At 38.1% G+C, this 26,691-nt stretch overlaps 1 protein-coding gene across 3 annotated transcripts in view; it reads right to left on the reverse strand.

Annotated features, from left to right (window-relative positions):
- Positions 1-26,691, reverse strand: part of map4k1 (mitogen-activated protein kinase kinase kinase kinase 1) — a 55,024-nt gene that overhangs the window by 25,727 nt on the left and 2,606 nt on the right. For all 3 annotated transcript variants that reach the window (XM_031891996.1, XM_031891995.1, XM_031891997.1), the window contains exons 2-12: positions 20,407-20,464; positions 17,184-17,274; positions 11,657-11,721; positions 10,937-10,992; positions 9,207-9,254; positions 8,466-8,508; positions 5,487-5,559; positions 4,246-4,377; positions 1,862-1,924; positions 1,025-1,106; positions 795-914 (exon numbers count right to left, since the gene is read on the reverse strand). In XM_031891996.1, coding sequence (XP_031747856.1) covers positions 795-914; positions 1,025-1,106; positions 1,862-1,924; positions 4,246-4,377; positions 5,487-5,559; positions 8,466-8,508; positions 9,207-9,254; positions 10,937-10,992; positions 11,657-11,721; positions 17,184-17,274; positions 20,407-20,464 — 831 coding nt within the window. The remainder of the gene's footprint in view (positions 1-794; positions 915-1,024; positions 1,107-1,861; positions 1,925-4,245; positions 4,378-5,486; positions 5,560-8,465; positions 8,509-9,206; positions 9,255-10,936; positions 10,993-11,656; positions 11,722-17,183; positions 17,275-20,406; positions 20,465-26,691) is intronic.

The following is a 26,691-nucleotide window of genomic DNA, read 5'->3' on the forward strand; positions in this document are numbered from 1 at the left end:
TTTTTCAAGCGTTGGCTGAAATACGCCAGTACTTGCAAAGCAAGCTATTCCTATGGATACGCAAAGGCAGCTGCCAGACCTAGCGGAAATACGCGGCGTTTTTTGCTATTTCGCACTATTAGCACCATGGCAACGGGATTTGCTTACGTCACCAGTTCTAGGCTGAAAAACGCCATGTGTGGCTTGTGCAGCGTTTTTAGGCTGAGAAAAAACGCTGCGTAAAAACGCCACGTGTGGCATCAGCCTTATCTGAACAATATATTAACAGCAGGCACTACGATGACTGTAATTATGGCATTGAACCATATGGTATGTGAACCTTGTTAGCTTTCCCAGTATCTCCTGTTTTGGATAGTCACGATGTCTACACTGAATTCAATTTTTTTTTCCTTCACCAGAACCACTAAGAATTCTCCTTTTATAATATTGCCTTTAATTCTTATTCTACGTTCTGTTATGAGATATCTGTTAACTGGTCAGTAACATCAAAAGTATTAAATACTTTACAAATTAATTGCTTATATTTTCCAGCTTCTGCAAATAACATATTTCTGGGTCCTATATGCTCTAAGAGGTTTTCATACTGTCTGTAGAGAGACATATGGGACTATTTTGTTTGCTATAAAACATATTTATATAAATGGTATTAGAACATCCAAAGAAGATATATGGTTCTTTCAAGTGCAAGATAACTGTGAGTGTTTAAAAAAAAATATAATAAGGATTTTATTGGTGTCCCTTTAAATACATTCTTTTTTGTGCCTTTTCTGCTGCTTTCTTTCACAGTGTCTTACCTCTGCCTCTTCTTCTTCATCTGGGTTAGGAATATCTTTGTGTTTTTCTGGATTTCTCAGTTTTTCCAGTAAGTCTTGAGTGAGGGAAGCATTGAGTGTTGGTTGAGCCACAAACTGATGCTAATAAGTAAAGATGAAAGTAATATCAGGTCATACAGACACTTCCATTGAAACTACTCTGGCTTAGTCCCACTACCCTTCCCATCCAGCTGCCCCTCCCCATGACTTACAGATAGCAGTTTTGAAGCACTTGGTCTCTTTTTTGGACTTTTCGTTAATGCAGCTTTTACAAAATTGTGGAAGGATGCTGACCTGAAAGTTAAAACAGTAAGACCATAATGATTTACCTTTTCTACTCATTTTAATTGGAAAGTAATATTGGGGTTCAAAAGATCTGTACTGAATATATTTATAAAAACAACAGCAGTGTCGGACTGGGAACCCAGGGGCCCACCAGGAAACCTTAGATTATAGGCCCACTTTCCTAATTATTTTTCCTCCTTTCCTCACCCAACCTCTCCTAGTATTTTATTTACATGCTAGCATCTATTCTTCCATCTATTTCTCCTCTTTCTTCCCATTCCGAAATAGGGAATGACCATAAAACAGGCCAAATGGTCAGGAGCAGGAGGGCCCACTGACACCTGGGCCCACCGGGAGTTTTCCTGGTATCCTGGTGGGCCAGTCCGACACTGAACAACAGTCAGTCAAGGTAGGAGACATGAGGTATGATGTTAACCTGTCAGCATATGAATGCACAGTCAATGCTAAATGTACTGCACATAGATGTCCCATGGCTTTTGCAATACAGATATCTTCACATATGATAAATGCAATAGAAATATATAATTTTGCACCGCAGATTGCAGAAACATTTGACCAATATACTTATGCACATGTATATATATACATGTATATATATATATATATATATATATATATATATATACTGTATATATATATATATATATAAACATCCCGCTGCCCACACTGACATTCACATACATCAACCACATAACCTTAGTTCCTTTTTAACTGTAAAACCCACTTCCTGCAGACAGACTCACCATTTGGACTTCTCTTTCAGTTTGGGAGGCTGAAATCCACTCTTGGACATTAGGAAGAGAACTCTGAGAAAACAGCACAGTTTATTTTATTTTAGGGGCAGATTTATCAAAATGTGAGATTAGAGTTTAACCCAGAAAAATTCCATAGGAATAAATAGAAAGTACGTAAGTTTTTCTGTGGTAAACTCAATTCTCACATTTTGATAAATCTGCCCCTTAATGTAACAGCACACATACATAGAAAAAACAAGGGAAAAAAGCAACCAAATAGCATATACAGTAGTATATATAAATATAATAGAGACACAGTTCTTTATACTAAACAAGGGGTATTCTTCCACAGGAACGCTCCTGCCATAAGGCAAGGAGAGAACCTTTTACCAGGAGCTACCATTTACCAGGGGCGGCAAAAAGCTGTCTCTGGTAACTTTAAGAGCTGAATTTTTGTTTTTCAAATCAAAAATTTGTCTCAGCTTGTGCAAAGAGGGCATTAGTGCTCTCTGCATTAGCAATGCGCCCCCCTCTGGACCCGCTAAAAATGTAAGTGCAGAGCAGGAGAGAGAGGGTGGCATCAAGGCTGCTGCCACTGTTCTCTCCCTTTAAGTCAGTAGGTTACTTACAGGCAGAGTTAGGTAGGTAATTGCTGCTATTTACAATAGTTTTTAGGAGGCTGAGGGAGGATTCTTTACAGAGAAATGTGGGGATGGAACTGTAGCTATAAATGGCAGCAAGGGAGAAAGGTATAAGATGGTAGTTGGCAGTGGATGTGGGATGCAAATGGAATGGAGGAGAAGCCAAGGAATGAACTGAGACAAGAGTAGACCAAGCCAGTAAGATACGGAGGACTTAAAGGCTTTGAAGGTTAGTAGGAGAATTCTGTAACATATCCTTTGCTATGGGAAGCACGGTGACACAATGTTTAGCGCTGCTGACTTGCAGGTCTGGGGTCCTAGGTTCAATTCCAGCACTGCCAAACAAGCAGATTTTTAATGTGTATGTCAGGTACAGCCACAGGTGTGTGACCAGCAGGTAGGAAGCATGTGATTGGTAACCCGGATTTAGGGCTGCCACCAATCCGGTTTTGACCAGGACATTTCTTGAGCGAAAAAGGGCAAACCATGTTTGGTTTATATGGGGTAGATCAGTGATCCCCAACCAGTGGTTTGTGAGCAACATGTTGCTCCCAGTGGCCTCAAAGCAGGTGCTCATTTTTGAATTTCTGGCATGGAGGCAAGTGTTGATTGCATAAAACCCAGTTTAAAGCCAAACGGAGCCTTCTATAGGCTGCCAGTCCACATAGGGGCTACCAAATAGCCAATTATAGCTCTCCTTGGCACCCCAGGAAACTTTTTCATGCTTGTGTTGCTTCCCGACACTTTTTTCTATTTGAATGTGGCTCATGGGTATAAAAGTTTGGGGGTAGATACTTAGACAACCAGTTCACATATAATCCCTCTGCATAATGGACTACTGGTTACAAAATAGCTGCAATAAGTTTGAAGGGAGGGGAGTTTTATACTGGTGATCAAATTATCCCCATTGCAAGGACCAAACATGGACTAACTTTAATTACCTGTTTGGCTCAAGAAATATCATAGATATAGGTGTTTTGTAATACAACAATAGAAAAGCTCATGTTGAACATGGGAGTATATTGGCCCTTTAAAGGGACACTTTATTGTTATGTTGATTTCACCTATAGATTAATGGAAATATTAAAAGCTGAAAGTATATTTATTTAACATTTGCTTCATGCGGCAAAACATTTAGGAAAATATTACTGTCTCAACCTAGAATTGTTTCATCATAAAAAGCCATAAAACACATTTTCTATGGCCTTAGGCCTATGGTACACAAATCAATGTGTGCATTAGACTTAAAAGTCTATGAATATAATATGGATGTTGTTGGGGGCATGTTGGGTGCACTTTCCATAACAGCTACAACTTATTTTTTCTTATGTACCAAAATGAAAAATACCATACAAATATGCCCTTGTACTAAAAATAAATAAGCAAATATTTCTTTTATTTCTTTGTTAAATGACAACATTAATTCCATTATTAGAAAGCTTTGTACATTATTTATCTTATTTAAGGGCCACTGACATAAAAACATCTTAGGACTTTATATAGAAGCCGCCAACACATATATTTTTGCAACTGCTGGACAGACAAATCTAATCCATAAATAAATATTTCACATTTTGGTGTCACTTTCTTTTAAAGCCAAAGATGGAACCAAACAATTTTAGAGAGCCCTAAGCATATGGTAAAGTGTATAAAATATTTTACACCCAGAAATGAATTCATGTGCGGCCTTTGGGTTAGCCTTTTCTTAACCAGGTATTTTCTTTAAAAATTACAAAGCACCCTGCCACTTACCTTAGGGGATGTATGTGGAACATTGGGGGCTGAAGCTCAGCCAGTTCAATTGCAGTGATCCCCAGAGACCAGACATCGCACAGTTCTGTGTAGCCCCCTTTCAGCTCTACAGCAGCCACCTCTGGTGCCATCCTGCAAGAGATATCTGTTAACAGTAACTACAGACAACAGATAGCCATGTTCTCTGAGCTTTTGGATACTGAATGATATCAGGTGATTTGCCTCCCTCCTCATACAATTACTTTGAAAAACAGCAGTTGCCAGGGCTTACTTATTAAGCAGATCCATAGTGCAAAAAGCTAGCCCATATTTTTTTCCCTACTACCAACAAGCTGGCACAAATCTTAGCACTTTATGCTAGAGGAACATAAGGATGCTGAAATCATTTGCAACTCAGATTTGTAAGCCTTATGTTAGTTATTACTGGTCATAATATGCAGATAAACATGTAATGCTGGCCAGACATAGCCTAAGTTACCGAAATGTGAAAATTGGTTATATAAAAGTCATATTGGCCGGTCAGCCAGTCAGCTAGTTGGTCCGTAAGAATCCATAGTCAGTTTTCATCAGCTGCACAATTTTAGCCTGACCATAACAACAGCCTATGAGTGCCCCAGAAGGAATGAAATGCGTTAGGCTGTTCTTCTTGTCCTAATAAATGATGTTTTGATTTTTATTTTTCACTACTGCTTCAATTATTGATGGCTGCTGATTACAGCTCATTAGATTGATCTACTTTGTGCTTGTGGACATTTTTAACAGTCTTGAATAATCTTTTCACTGTGATCATCTTTAGATACAAGCATTCCCCCCTACATTTTTGAGGCTGCTGATTTATACGGGGACAAGCAATAGAATCATCAGACCTGTCAGCTGCTGGGAGGCCCCCTAGGTCAAGGTTAGTGAATCAAGACCATCGGAAGGTATTTGTCTGTCCAGGCCCAACACTGGTATTGGACACCCTGGCTGTACTCCCTCACTCCTGTCCCTCCCCTCCACAGGAGGCGGTTCTTAATTAATCCTTTATTTGTCTGTGAAAAAGATCATCTTCTTGATGGTATGGGGAGCTTTACAGAGCTAGTGAGCAATAACATCTAGAAATTCTGTTTATAAATCTATATATAAATAATTCTAAAGCTGCTTTGTGCAGAAAAAAGCTTCAGATATTCCTGCTCTGCCATTAGTTAACACTGTAGCATATTCTATCAATTTGCAAAGAGAAAAATATATGCACATATTACCAGTAAGGTGTCCCAATAAATGACTTTCTCCTTGCAAAAGTTGCAGTGAGCTGAGCCGAAATCCCAAAATCCGCTGTGCAACAAAATAAGAAATGGTTTGAGGTTTTGATGAGTAAGAAAGAAGAAGAAAGGGAAGTAAGCCAAAAGAATGTGTTTTTACATTGATTCAGAACATAGTCATGTAAAGTCAGCCTAACCATTATTTACTGTTTTCACTGCAACCTGCATACACATTCCAACCCTGTTTGTGTTTTGTAGGCAAACACTGGAAATAACTGGATCCCAATATAAGTGTAGAAATACAGGAGCGTTTGTAATTTTTCTATTAAACATTTTCAAAAACACTGTCAAAATGTTTCTGTGAACTTCAAGTGTGTGGGAAAACCCCATTTGTTTGCTTACTAAAATCCCATCCTCTTACCAGACAGATGTTAACTTGCTCCCTCCATATCGTGAGTCAACTTCCCCCATAACCAGACCATCTTCCTTTTAACCTTACCAGAATTTCTCTGCCCCAATTCCTCCACCCTTGTTGTGAACTGTGACTTCTACGTGATCATTTGCTGAATATATTTCTTTTCTATGTGGTTTGGAGCTGTTTTTTTATAATGACATAGTTTACGGCAGATAGAAACAAAATTCGTAGCTTATGTTATTTTAACAATTTAACCCATGGCAGTCATGTTGATGACTTTTCTGTTGTTGTTTTTGTGTCTATCAAGACTATACACTGCCACTAACAGGAATAAATGTGACCCTCTGTCACTGTACACATGTAGCAGATTTTGGGGAGAAAATGCAAACATATACAATTATGGCCAGAATATGCCCTGTGTGTGCAGTGACCAGTCGATAATATTTATTTCTGTTGCTTCATTTATTGGACAGGTACAGGAGAGATCTGACTTTGTGCAAAAACACCAACAGAGAAAATGCAATTTATCCCATTAACCTATACTGTCTTCTGCTATATTCATATATTAAGCTGGCCATCCATGCCCAGATTTTGGGCCCAATTTTGGCAATACTGTCCTGACAAGAAATTTCTAAAAAAGTGGAGCCGCAGCTCATTTTACGATCATTTTAACAAACGTAAAAATACAAAGGTGGCCATACACTTATGGCATCTGTCTGACCAGATGCTGATTGCCCAGAGTTCCATACAAGTCAGAGTACCATACAAGTCAGAGTACCATACAAGTCAGAGTACCATACAAGTCAGAGTATCAAGAGGTCCTTTGCACTCACACATAATGAACATATATAGGACTATGCATTATTCTATGCATTAAGCTGCCAAGAAATGCTCTCCCCTTTAAGCAAAAACAGGGATTGTTTGTCCATATTTTGCAACATACTTTAAGCTGGCCAACTACGTCAAACTCATCCCCGTTCTGGCCAGCCCTGCACTCACTTTTATCTGATTCGTTAAGAATTTTACTTCTTTAATATTAATTTAACAAAGGGACAAAGTTTTTCCTGCAACTTGTTTGCTTTCAAGGTTAACACCCCCAAATGGTTGCCCTTTTATTGGCTCCACTGGGATCACCTGACTGCCTACCCCTAGTCCGCTCTCTTTAGGGGTGAGGGCAATGATCTATCGCATTGCGACCCACCCCCGCGCGGGCGACTAAAAAACACGTGGGGGGCGAGGTGGCTGACCGGGTTGCCTATGGCACCTAGAAGCTTGCCACTGCTTCTGTATAAACTATAGTAAACAAGGGAAAGTTTTGCTTACCACTAAATTTTTAACCATTAGGTGGGGTTGCAATGAGGCTGTGACCTCCCCCTCCTATATATATATTGATTATGGATGAGTGCAGAGGACCTCTTGTTGCTGTCTGTATGAATTTTGTGGTCACAGCTTCATTGCACCCCTGCCTAATGGTTAATTTTACCTTGTTTGCTAAGTAGTGCCATACAAGAGTACCAGAGTACCATACAGGTCAGACCACATGCTAAAAGCCAACCACTTACTTACGTTCTTAAAGGGAAAATATATCCCCCCTTTTTGACATAAGCTTATTCACTAAGGCTTGTGTAGAAAAGGTGCATAAACACATTAACTTTTCTAAGTAACTGGGCATGTAATGTAACACCCTTCCTTTATAAAATGTCCAAATTACTAAACACAGTGGGCTAATTGCAATATGTAGTCTGTGTTGTCTGTGTAACTACAGTACTATAAGCCTTAGACATTTTCCTACAGCCTAAATGACATGGAGCAAAAAAGCATTTATAAAAGCATTAATAAAAGCAAAAAACATCTGGTTGGATGCCATTGGATACCGCACAGGTGCAAATTTGCCCAGGAAAACATTTAAAGGAGAAGGAAAGGCTAGTAAAGAGTTAATGTCAAGCTGCAGGCATACCTTCAGTTGTCTCAATAGTGCCCTTAAGTCTCCCCATATTTCTCCAATTCAGATAATCATAAGCCAAACAGGAAGAAAAAACGCTAAGCTGTGTAAAGAAAGTTCCCATAATGCCTCACTCCTGCACCGAGACCAAGTGAACATGCTCAGTTAGTAAGACTATGAGTCAGCTTCCTGCTTATTGGCTCAGATCCACATTCCTAAGGGGGGGGGTGAGTTCTTAGCATTCTTGAGGGAGGGGGGGAGCAGGAGAGTGGAGAGAGCAGAGAGCTGTGTGTCTCTGGCACAGGAATTACAGACACAACAAATCTTTTGACAGAGAAGTCAATGCAGCATTTCTGTGAGTGCTTATGGCTTTTTTATTCTTCAAGATACTTCTTTATTCTTCAAGATAATTTTCTTTAAATGATTTGGGTTTCTTGGACAATGACCTAATTGTTGCCTAACGAACCCAAATCACTGCAAAAATTAGAAAACAAATCTCTTGTTAGAGCATTATTAAACAATGTAAGGATAATCTTACATGATAATGTGACATAAACTTGAAAGATACATCCGAAAGCCACGGGGGTGAAATGCAAGTGCTATCCCAAAAAATTTAACTTACCTACTTTAACATCTCCATTGTCATTCAGAAGGATGTTAGCACCCTAAAGTAAAAGACAGACAGGGAAGGGGAAAAAAAGTGAGAGCTAGTAGTTTAAAGGAGAACTAAAGCCTAACTAAGAAGTAAGAAGTAGGGCAGAAATTTTACTATTAATTGTTACTATTAATTACTAACTCTTTGGGACTTTTCTAATCACAATGGACTAATGGACTTAATTGTTTTCTTTGCTCCACTCAGTTAAAGGAGAACTGAAGCCTAAATAAGAAGCAGGGCAGAAATGTTGCATATTATGTTTTGGGCTTCTGTCCCAGCCCAAGGCAACCACAGCCCTTTAGCAGGGAAGATCTGTATCTCAAAAGATGCCCCAGTAGCTCCACATCTTCTTTTCTGCTGATTCAATGCACATGCTCTGTGTTGCTGTCAGTTATTGAGATTAGGGACCGACTCACAATATACTGTATATATAGAATGGAAATGTCACAATATAAGGCTGACTGGTAATTAATACAGATAATTACTGCATAGCAGCTCAGAAACCAGGCAATAAGCATCAGAATTGAGCATGTGAGTGTTGTAGACACTTTCCAAGATGGGGAGCTCCAGTGACAAGTTTGAAGTCCTGGATCATAGCTGCTATTGAGATGCTGAAACTTTAGACTGGTGCTGTAAGTACAGTAAATAAAATCTGTCGTTTGTAGCCATATTGAAATTGAAGGTTTACAAAATATTTATTAAACCCACCTTGATATCTCTGTGAATCTTCCCTTGATTGTGCAGATAAGACAGACCCTGTTTGCAGGGAGACAAGGCAATGAATGTGTGTTTGTCAGTTTCAAATGTTCAACAGCATCCAATTATCATTTATCTATTTTCATACCTAACTATCTGTTATCTATTCTGTTCATTCATCCTTTCATCCACATGAAACTGATAGCTTAGGTTGAAGAGATGAATAGTGATGAGCGAATCTGTCCCGTTTCGCTTTGCCATAAAATTCGCGAAACAGCGAAAAATTCGCGAAACGCATTTATCGCACAATTTTTTTGTCACCCGCATCTCTTTTGTCAACCGCGCCCATTTTTGACGCGACCACACTCAGTTTGCAGCGACTGCGCCCAATTTGATGTGCAACAAAAAAAATCCACGCTACGAATTTTTCCGCTGTGACTTTTCTCGGCAATTTTGCAAAACAATTCGCCAATGGCAAAATGTGGAAATTCGTTGTGAATCCAAAAATTCGCTCATCACTAGACATGAAATTACACATCTCTTTTGCAATACATACCTAATAAATTCCATTGTATAATGTAGATGAAAGCACACTGAAAGCAGTACTACCAATGCACTGGTAAATGGCTATGCTATCAGGGGAAACTATTCTTTAAAGGAGAAGGAAAGGCTACAAAAGAGTTAATCTCAAGCTGCAGGCTTACCATCCATTGTCTCAAAGGTGCCCTTAAGTCTCCCCATATAGTGATGGTTTACAGGTTCTGAAGCCAAACCGGACAAAAAAACAGAACTGTGTGAATAAACATCCCATGATGCCTCTCTCCTTCCCAGACTTAAGGACTAGCGAACAGAGGACTTGCGAACAGCTCCGAGCTGGTGGTGTGTGACAAGAGGGGGGTTGGCGGAGGGGTTGTGCAGACGAGGATGTATGTTATGGATACAGATATCTGATACATATAAGAACGCAGCTGCTGGGGGTGGGAGACACAGAAGGACGCGGGGGGGGGGCGCAGGGAGGATGTTGGGGGGCGCCTGCACAGTAGAGACAGTGAGGGAAAGGGGTGGGCATGCCTTATTAAAGATGGCGGCGCCATTCACTAAAACAAGTATGTAGAATGTAGCAGTGTATCTCTGTAAATCTTTCATTAGGCAAGCCAGGAATATAGCGTTTTTACACAGCAATAGTAGTACTATTTAATTGTGTGCTTAATAGATTTTGACTTTCCTTCTCCTTTAAATCACATGTGTCAAACACAAGGCCAAATCCAACCCACCTGGCTGCTTTATGTGGCCTGTGGTGACTATGTCTGACCATGCAGCCCCCCAGTCCAACCGCTCCAATCTCCTGATTGCGCTGCCCCAATCCAAGTGCCGCTCCAAGTGTCCACTTACATTCTGCCCTGCAGGGTGTGTGGTGCGTATTATGTCATTCTGCACCATGCACCCTGCAGGGCAGAACAAAAGCAGATGCTTCCACAGTCCCTGCACCTGCTGCCAGTAGCAACTACACAGGTATGGAGTGTTTCAGGGTGGGGAGAGGATCTATCCTTCTACTAAGACTAAATATTTTAATAAAAAATTTGGCCCACTTCTTAGCCTGTGTTTTAGACTTCGGCCCCCTTATGTGATTGAGTTTGACACCCCTGCTTTAAATTGGAGGTTCACTAATGCTACAGCTTATTCTCTGCACAAAGTTAGTGTCACTTTTTTTCCAATTATTGGGCCCTGACTCATTATCTCACCTGCAGGGTCTCCCTGCAAACATAGGCCGTCTGTAGTTCTGAGAGGGCTCCTGTCACTAGAGGATAACATAAGAAAATAATTAGAAAGTAATCAATATAAAACACACTTTAGAGTGAACCCTAGTAACACACTGTCATGAATGTATCCATTTAAATCTAAATATTTTATTAACTATATAAGCTACTATTTAGCTACTACAGGTATAGGACCCATTATCCAGAATGCTTGGGACCAAGGGTATTCCGGATAAGGGGTCTTTCCGTAATTTGGATCTCTGTACCTTAAGTCTACTAAAAAAAACATTAATTAAACCCAATAGCATTGTTTTGTATCCAATAAGGATTATTTATATTTTAGTAGGGATCAATTACAAGGTACTGTTTTATTGCTACAGAGAAAAACAAAATCAGTTTTAAAATTCTGAATTATTTGATTAAAATGGAGTCTATGGGAAATGAGCTTCCATAATTCGAAGCTTTCTGGATAAGGGATCCCATACCTGTATAAGCAAATTGTTGCTATCAGTGCCCTATTCCCTAGGTAAAAGGTCTATTCTCCTTCTAAAATCTAGAGATAAATCTAGGCAACCTTTGGTCTTCAGCCATCCCCTCCATTTAGTCAGAGCCCAGCATTTTTTCATTACAGTAATCACTTAAAATCTCATGCTAAACTGACCTTTAGGTTGGGTTTGGAAATCTATGCAAAAGGAAAAACCATACCTTGGTAAATGTCCTGTAGTGATCCACCTCCACAGTATTCCATACAAATCCATAGCTTGTTTTCTCTGAAAATTTAGGCGAAAATAAACTAAACCAAATAATCAACTACAGACATTGCTTTCCCACTGTCATAATTAAAAGTCAAAGCATCCTACCAATTGGACTACCGATGTAGTCCAATCCTACCAATCCTATTAACTTCTGTTGCATTCAAAAATAGTAACAATACAACAGACACTCTACTATTTTGGATGAGATTTACCTGCTTGCAATGACATGGAAAGTTTGAAAGCTCCCACTCATATATACATATATGCAAATATAAGGCTCCTTGGTCAGAATAATCAATATTAATATGTTTATTAAATATTTATAGCAGTATTAAGAGAATATAAACCTTACCAATAACTAACAAATGCTGTATCTCAGTGGATCTATCAGTAGCGTAACTTGGTACTGCCAGGCCCCCCTGCAAAAAATCTTCCGAGGGGTCCGGCACAAACAGTCCCTCCTACCCTGTCCCAGTCCATACCAAACTGCTGTTTTAAAAAAAAAAAAAAAGGTAGGAGAGAAGCCAGGGAGGGGGGACTACAGTACAGCAGACCCCATTGTCCAGGCCACCCTGGCGTATAGATCCTATACAATCTTTGCAGACAGACCAGAGTGACCATGAATGCCCCCCAGCAAAAGTGACAAGCCAGTTCGAATGTACAGATTCTAGGAAATAAGCCCTAGCTGACAACATATTCATTCCACAGAAGCTGAAAATAGTGCCGGTGCCAACCTGTTATTTCATCTCCCTTTAAATGGTGTATAGTTTTATTTTATTTTGTACTACATATGATAATTTGACATTTTACCATGACGTCTACAGTTAATGATTTTTATCTAAAAGGGCATTTCATTGGGTCAAAAGAAGAGTCAGACAGCTAATAGATTTCCACATAAGCAGATATAGTGCAATTATATGAATTCAGTATATTCTAAAATAAAGTGAAAGTAAGATTATCAATATGCTTTTTTGCAGGGTTAGAGCTGGGGAAAGACTGTACTACAGTTTTTTGTGACATATGTCTTCTGTTCAGTAATTCATATAGTTATGAAGTATAAGTAAATATACTAAGCATTAAGTAAACCAAAGTATTTTCCAAATAGGTTTTTATTGAATGTGTTATGAAACACTAGAACATTTGATAGTATTTATTCAGAACAAATGGATAAAATAAATAAATAATGGTGACTCAGGGACAGGTTTATTTTCCCTGTTAAAATGCTAGTTGATCTTCTTTCATATTTATTAAAGCTTTTCCCAATATTCTAAAAATCTTTGTTCAGAAAAAAACCTAACAATCAAGGGGACTTAAGTCCTGAAAAATCATTTCTACATATTCAGTAATGTAAATCCCCGGTGGGGAGACATAAGCCTGGCTTCAGGTTTCTCAAGTAGTCCAAAGTTTCCTAATAATTCTGGCTACTTTAGAGCGACTGGTATGTTTCCCCATCAGGGATTATCATACCTGCCAGTGGGAACAGGGTCAGACTGGGGGGTGCAGGGCCCACCGGGGCTCCCGCCCCAGGGGCCCTGCATGTGCCCCTGCGGGCCACGTCCCCTAACACCCCTCCCGTAGGGTCCCCCACCTGACATCCTCCTGAGTGTGCGAAAATTTAATGCGCCAGGGGAGGAACGGTCAGGCAAAGGGGAGCGCCGACAAGGGTCGGGTCTGGGCCACCAGGGCCCACAGGGATTTTTACTGGTGTCCTGGCGGCCCAGTCCGACCCTGAGTGGGAAAGAAACTAAAGACACTTTGTCCTGAGTGTCATTGCCCTTCGGCATTTCCCTAATTCTCCTATTGTTTATTTCTCCTGAAAGTATTATCTAGTTTCGAGTAGTGGAAAACCATTTTATCCTGTTGGCCAAACATGTCAACAACTTCTTAAATTCTGTTGACAGAGGTAAAAAGTTGTGAAAAGATTCTCACACTATGCAAAATATGCAGATAATTGATATTTCTTAATATTTCTTGTGGAAAATAGATCAAAGATAGTGACAGTATTTGTTAGGAGCACAAGTTCGCTAATGCTGAATGCATATGGCCTTTTGTCCTCTGCATCAATATCATCAGTCTGCATCAACAGGAGCAACTACTGCACTCACTACACTCAACTATATGGAAGTTCAAGGAGCTCATTTTGACAGAGGTCAAAAAATTAACAGGATTCTCTTACACAACTAACTAAGTTAACCAAATGCAACTTGTATATTATACATGTATTATTGAAGCATTACTAAGGTGCTTAACTTTAAGTAGTGGTTGTTTAAGAACTATTATTTTCCTAACCACAGGAAGCACTTAGGTTGAGCTAGGATTTGGTGTTTTGTGTCTGTAAATAAATGTATAGACAGTTTGTTTTATACTGTTCAGGTCCTATTACTTATTTTAAAAAAGATTGTCTGTTTTGATGAAATCCTCACCAGAATCACCACTGTCTTCAAACTGGACATTACATCTGTTTTACTTACGGTATCAGTGGTTCTTTAAGAAGTGGCTACAGCACTGAGATGCACAGAGGCTGCATGTATTTGCTGCCACTTAGAATATGTAGTGCATACATGCAGTTAATAATGATGTCATTCACAGCAATAACCTGTCATAACTGATACCTGTCATAATTCCTGGAAAATAAAACTGGTCTCATTGTAGAGAAGAGGTATTTAGCCTTTCTTGATTAGGCCCAGCTTAGGCCATAAAGAATGTATGGATACATGAAACAAGGTAGTAATAGTCCTGCTCCTATACCAGCCATATATAAGACTATTAATAAGCATTTACTGTCAACTTTCAATCAACCTAACTTTAGATAAGGAAACTCCCCCTTCCACTGGCTTAGGGCTTTTATATGACACCAACAACTTGCAGTGCATCCAATTTAGATGTCAGTGGGCAAGTAAACCCATTAGGTGTGTCAGTGCAACACAGAGAATGCAAGACAGACTGCCAAGAGTGCATCCGTTACCCCATTCTTGCACTTATAGCCTTTGGCCCCCTGTGAGTGACCCTTTTTGCAGGTACCCAAAGGTCACTGATGCAAAAATATTTTCTGTGGTACATTTTCTTTCTTATGTAAACATGCTTTTAAAAATAGTTTTCTGCCTAAAGACATATCATTTTGTAAATGGCCATAATCTCTGCTGTGGTTTCATGTTTTTGAGACAGGATATTGTTAGCTCTTATTCAGATTGGGACTCAAGAAAGCAGAAAGATGAAAAGGCAATGTTATGTGGTTCATGTATTATGTTTAGTAGAATGTATGTTTATGCTCTATTTGTAAGAACATACTTCTGTTAATATAAAAGAGACACAAGAGAAGACATTGCCCATGTAATTTCTTTCTTATGTGAATCTGTATCAGTATACTCTTTCAGTATTGTCTAAATAAGTGTACTTATAACAATGTAACATTGATACATTATTCCTAAAATTACAAAACCCCATTTATAAGTAGGCTTTATATTTACTTGGTTTTTCTATAAATCTTCAGTAAATCATATTCTGCAAATGGAACATTATATATGTGCATATTTGTCATTATGAAAAGGGAGCAGCCATGATTTTTCATTCATGTAACAGTAAAAATCCTATGTTGGCCACATTTTCATGACAAGCAGTATAATGCTTGCTTGCTTTACAAAGTCTTAACATTTGGTTGCAGTATATCAGCAGAACGCCTGTCTGGCATGAGGTACATACATGTCTTACTGTCTTACTTAATACCATAAGCCATACGGAGCAGTTATGAGTTACAGATTCTTAAAGCATAAAAATAAAAACATTGTTTTCCCTTAAAACAATTTGCACATTTCAGTGAAGAAAAATTACACAGTAACATAGGTACAAAAAGACACATGTCCATCGAGTTTAATCCTTTATGTGTATGTGAAACCTGCCTTACTGCTAGTTGATCTCAAGGAAAACCTCTCCAATTTGACTCAGAGGGGGGAAAATAGCACATCTTTGTCTGATTTAGCAAAATAGGCCAATCTGATTGTTTTTCCCATGTCAGCTGTTAGATCACATGGGGGTGCCTATGCAGACACCTTGGCTGATGTGGTCTTCATTGGTCTTCAGCAAATGGAATTTTCAAGCCACCCTCTTTGATTTCTGAAGCAGACCTTATCAGATATCAGTTAGCAAGTAACCTAATAGGCTCATGACTGTTAAAGGTCACCAAATCAGTAGCTAAATTCTGCTCCTTTATCAGCACTGCAAAGATTTCTATATGGACCAATACTGATTGTCCTGGCCAACCTGGCCTCTCCAGACTAAGTTGGCCACTAATGACCCATGTAAGAAGCCCTACCGACAGCCTGATATCTGAATACAAATTGGACAGATATCCATCAGGCAGGCCAGAAATTCAGTCGAAGAGTGTTTAAGCAAGTTGATGTGATCCTCTCCCTATTCGTATTCCTATGTACCCATTATAAGCCAATAGTTGGCCCTCATCCCAATTTGTAAAAGAGTGCTGGTGGCCATATTGGGTAAAGTTTATATACTTCACCAAATGACTGGATCTTAAAATGTATACCTAGCTTTAGCCACTCTTGACCAATTAGCCAGTATTGTAAAAAAAAAAAAAAACTTATGGACTCCCAGATCAATATATTTTGGGGACTTTGTTAAATATCAATCACTAGGGCTGGAAAATTTCCATTTGGTGTATACCACAAAGAACCAGGGTCCTCTCCAGATGGGTCTAATTTTGGTAGGCAAACCATGCAAAGATCTGCTTGTTTCGTAGCTTCGTTAAATAAGGACATCTATACCTGTACAGCCATCCTTAGAAACTGCGGTCCTTCTACCACAGTATAGCCTGGTGATATGTTGATGATAGTATGGAAAAACTTCATAATTTATAATAATATTACAGTATTACTTTTTATGTTTTTGTATTTCTCCAGTCTGTAAAGCAATAATTATCTGTACTCTAATACTAAGTGCTGGAAGAAGGACCACTCTGTAGTAAGTTTCCATTAAACTTTAATAAATAAGTAATGAAATTATAATATACTTTTTCCCTGTACTGTTAAAGCTGGTGTGTTTGCTTCAGTAATACTACTATAGTTTAGGTAAACAAGCTGCTGTGTAGCCATGGGGGCAGCCATTTAGTCTGGAAAAAAGGAGAAAAGGTACAGGTTACTTAGTAGATAGCAGAAAAGTTCAGTAGAATACAATGGGATTCTATCTGCTTATCTGTTATCCTGTTTACTTTTTTTAGACTAAATGCCTACCCCCATGGCTACACAGCAGTTTGTTTACCAGTTTTAACAGTACAGGGCATTATATTTTCATTACTTTTATTTGTTGGTGTTACCGTTCCTTTAAGGGTAACTTGTATTTAGCAACATTATCTATTAAATAGAACACACAAATGTCAGATTATTCTGATCATCTTCCAGTCTATTTTAAAAAGAACATTCCCCACCCAACTAGAGTCAATAAACCATGGTGCTTTAGCTTCTCCTTACTGCATGTAACTTCCATAATATGCCACAATGTTTTTTTGAGAACAGCTCTTTACGATCAGCACCTCTTGCTGGATTACAGAGAAATCTTCATCTGCCAACATAAAAAGAAACAAGGTTCTCTTTTACAATATTTGCAGGGCAATATCTGTCTAATGTATGCATCTGTTAGTGATTATATTGCATATGCTAACATGGGATAATCACCAGATGCTGTATATCAGCAATTCTGACATCCTTTATTAGATCAGCCTTACAAATGATGGTAAAACACAGCTAACGGAATTGTCAAAGAAAACAATTTCACAGTTCTCTTCTGACACATGGGAAAATACTCTGCAATTGAAATCGCTGCTGGTAAATCATACAGATCATGAAATTGCTTGCAATTAAATCAGCGTTTGTTCTGGATTTTGGAATACCGTGCTTGACAAATAAGCACTAAACTCACATTTTGTTAAATCAGCCCCCAAGTCTTTAATTTTATCATTATTATTTTTTATTTCTTATATTTCTGCCCAGGCCCCCTACTATTCATCATTGCATTCTAACTGCAGTCTGTGTTATTATTTACTAGTAATTCATCCATAGAAAACCTTGCCCCTGAAAACTAACGGTAAATTGCCTTAGAATACCACTGTCTACATCATATATGATTTTTAAAGGACATGTCAACCTAAAAAACATTTTGCCTAATAAAAGAAAACAGTTCTAAGCAACTTTTCAATATCAGTTTATAACAAATTATGTGTAAATGTATTGCTACTGAAAGACTGGTCTGTTAATCTGCTACGTGTGTTACATTGTTTCAAAAGTCAGAGCCACCAGGACAGAGAATAGAAAAGGACAGACAAACGCTGATATAAATAGCAAAAATATATACAAATAACTTGAAAATCATTAACAATGTGTAATAAATGTATACTGCATTGTTTCTTAGAATTAAGTTTTCTTTTATTAGGCAAAAAGTTTTTTTTGGGTTGACTACCCCTTTACATACAGCAAATTAGTTACACACAACAAATTAGCATAAACAGTAAAAGCTTATAGTATAGTAAACAAAAAGATAACAAAAAACCCACACATGCACACACATATTTAATACACTTCTGCTAATGAATAGCTTCAGATGATACATGCATCTGACTCTGCCTTTAGCCTTTATTTAATGGTGATCCATCATGCAGCTTTTAAGGCTGTGCAGGTTTCATAATAAGATGCTAGAAAGAAGATGAAAAGGGGAGATAGAACACATCACACAAGAGTGCTACACTGAAATTGAGTGGAGGAGGAGAAACTGCTTTGATAAGAAAGTCACAGAACCACAAGCAAATCACCCAGTCATGAGATTAACATTTTTGTACAGCCTGCGCCCCCATAGCGGCTGCATCGTGTGGTCCTGCTTGTGTGGGGATAACCTTTGCAGCTCAGCAAAGCACAGCATCACCTGACTAACAGAAACTCATATCATATATCATATTCTGTTTAACAGCAGCCTTACCTTTTACAATAACTGTTGGAACTTGGCTTATTCACATATATAACTGATACATTAAAACAGGGATCCCCAACCTTATTAAGTCATGAGCCACACTCAGATGTAAAAAGAGTTCTCTGGGGGATGCCTAATAAGGACTGTGATTAGCTATGTGGTAGCCAGAATTTTAAAAATGAGCACCTACTTTGAGGCCCCAGGGAGTGACACCAAAGGGGATGGTGAGCAACATGTTGCTTACAAGCCACTGGTTGTTGATCGCTGCATTCAAATATGGATGTTATTCATTGTTGTATATACCACAATGAATGCATTCTAAAAAAACAGAAGTATGATTTAGCTTCTGTTTAAATGCAATAAGCAGTTGCCACGTATTTTGCAAATCTGTACTCAGTTATAAGACCTCCCAAGATTTAATTTGTAAATGTTATTACATATATTTCCTGTATGTATAATCATGCATTCATCTACACTGAACCTTGTTTATCATTTAAGCACTAAGTCCAAATGCCTCAGCAAGGTATCTTCCAGTGCGTAGCCTATGAATTTCCATCATCAGTAAAAAGTAAATATTAGGAGGATGATCCACTAACAAGATCCTTCTACAAATGTTTTATAACCACTCTATTTGCACTATGTCCACCACTCTATTTACACCAAACAGGGCAGTTTTTATGATAAAGCACAGAAAGATACTTTCCCTGGTCACCCAGCATCAGACTTTAAAGTGTTCTATGCAGATATGAGGAAGAAACCAAACTACAGACATTGCAAACCATTCGCAACTATTTATATATCATGGTGGTGGTAATAAGCTTGGTCATGCAAATCTACCTTCAAAATTGGCTAACTTATCTTTACTGACAATACAACCATTCATTGAAACAGCAGAATGACTTCAGAAAATAAGAAAGAAAGAAGAAGTAAGAAACATTTTATTTCTCTGTCTTCAGACTCACTTGCACTTCATCCAAGACAATGAACCAATGACTACCAACTAATCCAACGAATTTAGAGAAAACTATGTCAATTTTAGAAAATTATATAATTTGGTTTTTATCCATGAAAGAAAGCATTTCACTTCATGAAATTAAACAGAATTTGGAAACAGCAACTGAAAATGTTGCAGAAAAAGGTTCAAAAGACGAAGCCCTGAGTTTCTAGTATAAGTACTGAAAGTAGATACATTGTGTAAAAAGAATGTGCCAGGGCATTATACTCTTAATTATAAATTGTTTTTTTGTTTTGTTTTGTTTCAGGCTGATTTATTTAAAATTTCTCCCACCCATGTGTTCCACTTCCTGCTGCCATTTTCCCAGGCTGAGGGGAGCACTGCACTATAGAATAAGTACAGTTAGGCTGACCTAATAGGAAACTGAAGCCTGTTTTTGCTTGGGTAGCTGCAGGGCTGTGATTGGCTATCCCCCTCCTGCTGTGTTCCTAGCAGGGACCATAAGAACACCAATTCTTTATTTGAAACACAGACAGGGACCATAGCAGATCCATATGGAGCTTCAATATATGAGCCTGCAACATTTTCAGCTGCTGTTTCCAAATTCTGTTTAATTTCATAAAGTGAAATGTTTTCATAAAGTGAAATGTTTCCCCCCAGAAGACTGGGGGGAAATTTTAGTTACACTATATGTCTCATTGAAGGGGTTAGAGTGAATGGGCACATACAATAAATTCATATAGGGTAACAAATAGTTTATTTTCCATTAAGGTACTCACCAGGTTCTTTTGTAACAATTTTCACAGCTGCCAGTTCTCCAGTAGCTTTATTCCTGGCCTGAAATAATTTACATTTTATTCTTAATTAATATGTATTTTATTTATAAAAGCACAAAAAAATTGCAGAGTTGCTCTGTCTATCTCCCTCTTTTGACACAATTGCCATTAAGGTTAGAATGGCTGGCTTAATCTAACAGAATCTAAATGATTGAAATGTTTTGTGCGATCTTAATGATCCATTTAATCTTATCTTAAAAAAACCAAGACAAGTAGCCTCAACTATTATTTTTATAAAATTTAAGCTAGAGTTTTCCCAATGCATAATTCAAGAAACATGCATGGAAGTATTATTAATGAAATTTTAGCCCCGTGGTTAATTACTTATCAAAAAATTATTTAATTTTTTTTATTGTTATTTATATAGCACCAACATATTGAGTATCATTCACATCAGCCTCTGTCCCATTAGGTTCCCAACCTTTTTTATCCATGAGCAACATTTAAATATAAAAAAAGCATGAAAAAAATTTCCTAGGGGAGAACCAGTATGCACTGTGATTGGTTATTTGTAGCCCCATGTAGACTGGCAGCCTACAGAAGACTGTTTGGCGGTACACATGGTCTTTATGCCTCCAAAACTTGCGTCCAAATGAAAAATGTAAAAGTAAGCTTTGAGGGCACAAGGAGCAACATCCAAGGAGTTGGGGAGCAACATGTTGCTCATGAGCCACTGGTTGGGAATCACTGCATTAGAAGTTACAGTCATTTGGGGCAGGGACTGAAATTCCCTATGGCATTCACACATACTATGGTCAATTTTAACAGAAGACAATGGGGCACATTTACTAATCCACGAAAGCTCCGAATGTGTCCGAATGCGTTTTTTTCGTAATGAGTGTAATTTTTGCGACAATTTCGTACCTTGTGCAACTTTTTTGGATTTTTCGCAACTATTTCATACTTTGCGACAAAATGTGCGCAACAAAATCGCATTGTTGCGCCGAGTACGAGAGTTTCGGATTCATTCAAGCTTCGTTATCGTGACTTTCCTTGGGCCAGGTCGGAGCTGCAGAGTGCCATTAAGCCCTATGGGAGGCTTTCAAAATCATGCACAGAAGGATCAAAGTCAGAAAGGTTTTCCTGCATTTTACGATCGATCAATCAGAAAATTTCATGATTTTCGGATCGCCAATATGATATTTTTATGACTAATACGATTTTTTCATAAGCACATTCGTGATATTTGCGGTCTTCAGAAATTTTCGTATCCAATCCGAATTTATCCCATTCGGGATTCGAACTCCCGTTTTCATGAATGTGCTCCAATGAGTACACAGGACATACTCTGTGCAGGTTGTGCCCTGGATAGAATTAAACCAAGGACTAAACAGTGCTAAACATTGTGCTACCTTGTTGCTATTGCTTTGTATAACATTAAAATTTGCACCACGTCAGCATAGTGCAGAGTTAAGAAATAGACTAGTGGAAAAAAACACCAAGCGATCCACTATTTGCACTATTCATTTCTGCTAAATGAGATTTGTAACTCACAATAAAATAAAACTTTTAAAACATTTAATGCTACATCTAAAATGAATGTATGTCAAAAGAAAAATAATAATAAAAACCAGAGGGCAGAGGCTGGATAGAAAGTAGTCGATATTCCTATAGGGATGATGTATTGGGGGGGTGGTTTCTGGAGGGAATTGTGGCTAAGAGGGCTGAGATCTTGAATTCACCTTCAGTCATAACTAAAACTTACTGATATATCAAAGAAATGGAGCAAGGTGTGTTTGTCAGCCCATCCTTCCCAATTCATAAGTGTATTAACAGAATTTGGTGTTGGTTCTAACACCCAGCCCACAGCCACTCAACACATTAACACCCGCCCCCAATTATTCACATCAACACAGGGGATGATTTCACATTGCCTATCAGCCTGCCTGTCTACCCCCACAACTAAAAGCACCTGACACGCGTTTCACTCGGTCTGTCCGAACTTTGGCAAAGTGTTTCACTGTGTTCAATAATATTTTCTCCCACATAACATATACAATTCATTCTTTCATTTTCATACAGTACATGTTCCATTGAACAAGAAATGACCCAGTACATTATTTTAAAAGTTGAAGTATATTTTCTGCAATAATAGGTAAGTTAAGTGATGTCCAGAACAAACATTTTGTTAATATTTTCAGTTTACTTGGATAAGAATTGTGGCCTGTTTTAATATTAATATCTGTGTTTATTTTTAGAATACAGAAGTTGGAGTTGCTGGAACGAGCTGCATGACAAGTTCCATACAAACATTTAAATCTGGTTCTTTCCTGAACCTAGCTGAGACATGTTACTTACAGTATTTTAGCATCTTAGATAAATTGATACAAACATCTATACTAAAAGATTTAGCAATGTGAACATTTGAAAACATCTAATTGCTAATCCAAATAAATCAATGTTTGTTTTTCATTGTACTGAAAATAGACTGGGCTCTTTGAGAGTCAATATTTTTGTTCCTTTGTATTTGTCTAATATAAAATGTACAGACCGACTTTCCCCATAGGATCAGTCTTTAAACAGACACCACTCTCTGTAGCTTTAAGAATGGGTTGGATGGTTTTTTAGCAAGTGAATAAATACAGGGTTATTAAAAAAAAATTAAATACAAGTTGATCCATCGACCAGTCCGATTGGCATCTTTGAGTCAGGAAGCAATTTTCTCCCCCTCTGTGGCAAATTAGAGAGGCTTCAGAAGGGGGTTTCTTTTGCCTTCCTCTGGTTCAACTAGCAGTTAGGCAGGTTTAATATAGACATAAGTTAAAACTTGAAGGATGTGTGTCTTTTTTTCAACCTAACTTACTATGTTGCTTCTGTTGTATGATAACCCCTTTAAAGAACCAAAGAGCATGGCAAAATGCTCCCCAGTTACTGCTTGCTCTCCTGCCTATATTTGTTGTGGTCTATGCCTTACACTGGGTGCTATAATGAACCATTGGTTAGATTTCTCTACAAACCTTGTTTGCTTGTCTAGGAGGAAGAGTTCAAACAGAAAACCATCAGCAGGCTCATAGATATTGCATAAATACAGGCAGAACATTCTTTATTAACAGAATGTGGTCATTTACACATCACTTAAACACAATACTTTCTGAAAATCAAAATCATTACTGACAATTATGGATACAAACATTCTTTAAGTATGTCTTCATTAACTGTGTATATTTGTTCATGGCTTTAAAAGTATTTTGACTAAATAGTCCCAGCTATCACCACCAGTGTCCTAGCTTTGTTTGATAGACTCTGGCATCCCTGTACATATTAGATTTTAATTTAAAGCTAACTCAACTTATTACATAATAATAAACTCATATGATACTTCAATTCAGCGAGAAGTTGCTTAAAAATGAAATTGAACAAAACAATATGCAAATTTCCTCCTAGCTTATTGTTTGGTTTAATTTCATTTTCAATCAGCTCCTCTCTAGATAAAGGCATCTCACTAGTATCATGTCCAAAACAAGTCTGGTAAAATATGAACTCCCTGCTTAATGTCATCACCAAAATGTGCAATATAAATAATTACAGTAACCCAAAAAGCATTTTTTGTTATTGCTGAGAAAATGTCAGTGATCTAGGCAGGGAAACCCCTGTCTCATCCAACTGTGGTGGGTGTTCGGGTTCTCCCAAAACAACAAGGTTGGCCCTTATGTAGGAGGGAATCTCCACCAGTTGTACTTGTGGGTAAAAATGAAATGATAGCAAAGAACCAAATCCTGCAAACTGTCTAAAGCAGACTAGCAGTCACCTTTTGCAAAGTGCAGACATCTACGTTTCTCAGCTCAGTCCTTTTCCATCCATCTGCCTCCTACACAATGTCTGTGAAAACTCTGAGTAGCATATGAACTTCTTGCTGGAAAGGCAATCTTTCTCTAAAAAGAGGTCACCCTTACTGTATATATGTGAATGAATGTGTATTGAGAGGGTAGAGGGTAAGTAAATGTGGATGTGGATCAACAGGTCACAAAATAGGCTTCTCCTTTGCCTTTCACCAGCCCTTGGATAAAGTCACTTACAATTATATGATAACATCACTTCTGGTTTTAAGATGGTTGGCACAACAGTCAAATCTGACTCCAAACAATTCAACAACAAGAATTGAGCTGATAAATCTGCACTTGGGGAAACATTTTAGGTTACTCCTCAGCAATGATTTCTTTTATCAGCCTTTGTTATGAGAAGAAGGTTAACAAAGAATACATTTTTGTAAAGCATACAGTATAGAGAATGTGTGTATTGTTTCACAAAACCTGCTCCATTCAAATTGAATTCAGTGCTGCAAGAGAAACAGATTTACAAGTACAAAAAAGAACCTATATCATATGGATTAGATTCTAACACAACATATAATTTTAATGCAATCATTAGAACCCAGTGAATGAGGACCAGTTAGATAGTTACTCTTGTAGAGCAATTTCTAGGAAAGTGAGATAGAGAGGAAAGGAAGCAAGAGCCGTTTCGGCTCCACCAAGGAAAGTAGCTGGAAGTACCCTTCCATACAGGCAATGTTGCCTCAGCATAGGGCCACGGTTAAGACACAGGAGACAGGCAGTACCTAAACCATAATCCACAGTTGGCTGTAGGACTCTTAAAGCTAGAGGTATTCAACCTGAGGACTGAGGTATCTATCCAGACTGCTTCCAAAGGGGTACCAAGCTGATCAGGTGCATTTACCCTGCCCAGACTCTAAAGGAGGTGGGATAAACCAGTGTGCATCCTCTTTTTGCTGTCCTCAGGGAGTACTATCATATAATGTGAGTATGATGCAATAACCCTGACAATAAACTAGTTCTATTGTTTAAATGCAAGAACCTTCTGGCGTCCATCTTTGCTAATCTGCACTGCACACAGCTACAGTGAGTTGTAGTTATACTACACCGCTGGTTACTTCAATTTAGCGAAGGCCCATCCTGAAGGATTGAGTCGCATGTACCCCATGCTCTAAACCTATACTAGCCGTGTTTTGGCCTGTTTACAGCCAAATAGGGGTTACATTAACTTAAAGGTGAACAACACCTTTAAGTAGCTTAGATACTGTTCCATTACAGGCTTTTTCCAGAAGAAGCTTATTTAGAAGCAGACTGGGCACTTGCTCCTCTCTCGGTTTATGACCACCTTAGTCAATTTGCTGCATTTTAAACACAAATGCAAGTGCAAAGTGCTAGTTTATACACAAAATTAAGTTTGCACTGGCATGATTCACATTAGCATAATTTCCAATGCTACAGAACATGGGAAATGACACGCATAAGTTGTGGTGATTGCAACCTAGCTGTTGCTCACAATTATTTGGAAAAGGCCCTCTTTACCTTTTGTATTGCTTATTGGTTATTGTTTTTGTATTAAATTTGTTATGTTTATTGAATACACATTTATTGTACAGAACTGCAAAATATGTTGACACTTCATACATAAACATACATATATTACATTAATAATACTAATAATAATAAATTCTTGGCAAAACACTGTCATTTTGTCCAAAAATTGCATCATACACCTTACTTTAAAGCATAATGTCAGATATTCACAACTACCCATACAACCTCTAGAATTAGTGCCAGTTGCAAAGCACGGTTTACGGGAGAAGAGGAGAAAATGTAGAAGAAGACTGAGCAATAATAGTTTAATTCTTCAGCTGAGGAACTGGCAGACCAAAGGAGCCAGTAGATTGCATTCTGCTCTCACATCCTCTTTCTATAAAAGTGAATTAAGGTGGTTTCCATAATAATGAAACTCAGCTTTGTTTTGTGAAAAAGTCTGACCAGGGTTGGGCTTATATATATATATAACAAAACGACTTATTAAATAATATGTGTGGAGCAGCCCATTTGTCCAAGTATCTATTCATATTATCGAGGACTGCACCCAGGCATTGTGATTCTTCTATATCGTGAGTGCCTACCTTACGGGACTTTATATATATATATATATATATATATAAATATATTGATCATCTAGATGTGAACTGCACTCTTGACATTCATGGTTTGGTCTATAGAGACATTTTATACCACAGATATGTCCATCTTCACAATGCAATAAGCTATGTAACAACAATTTGTTTTATATACATAATATTTGAATCCTCTCAAATAACACTTCACAAGCAAATTTAGAGATGCATAATGACTGCACCTGGCACAGGCAACCCCTGGCATATCTGCCTTGCACATTACAACCACATCCCACCTATTTGTTGCCTATACAGTATGCACTATGCAGAAC

Source organism: Xenopus tropicalis, chromosome 8, assembly GCF_000004195.4.
Source record: "Xenopus tropicalis strain Nigerian chromosome 8, UCB_Xtro_10.0, whole genome shotgun sequence".
NCBI lineage: Eukaryota > Metazoa > Chordata > Amphibia > Anura > Pipidae > Xenopus > Xenopus tropicalis.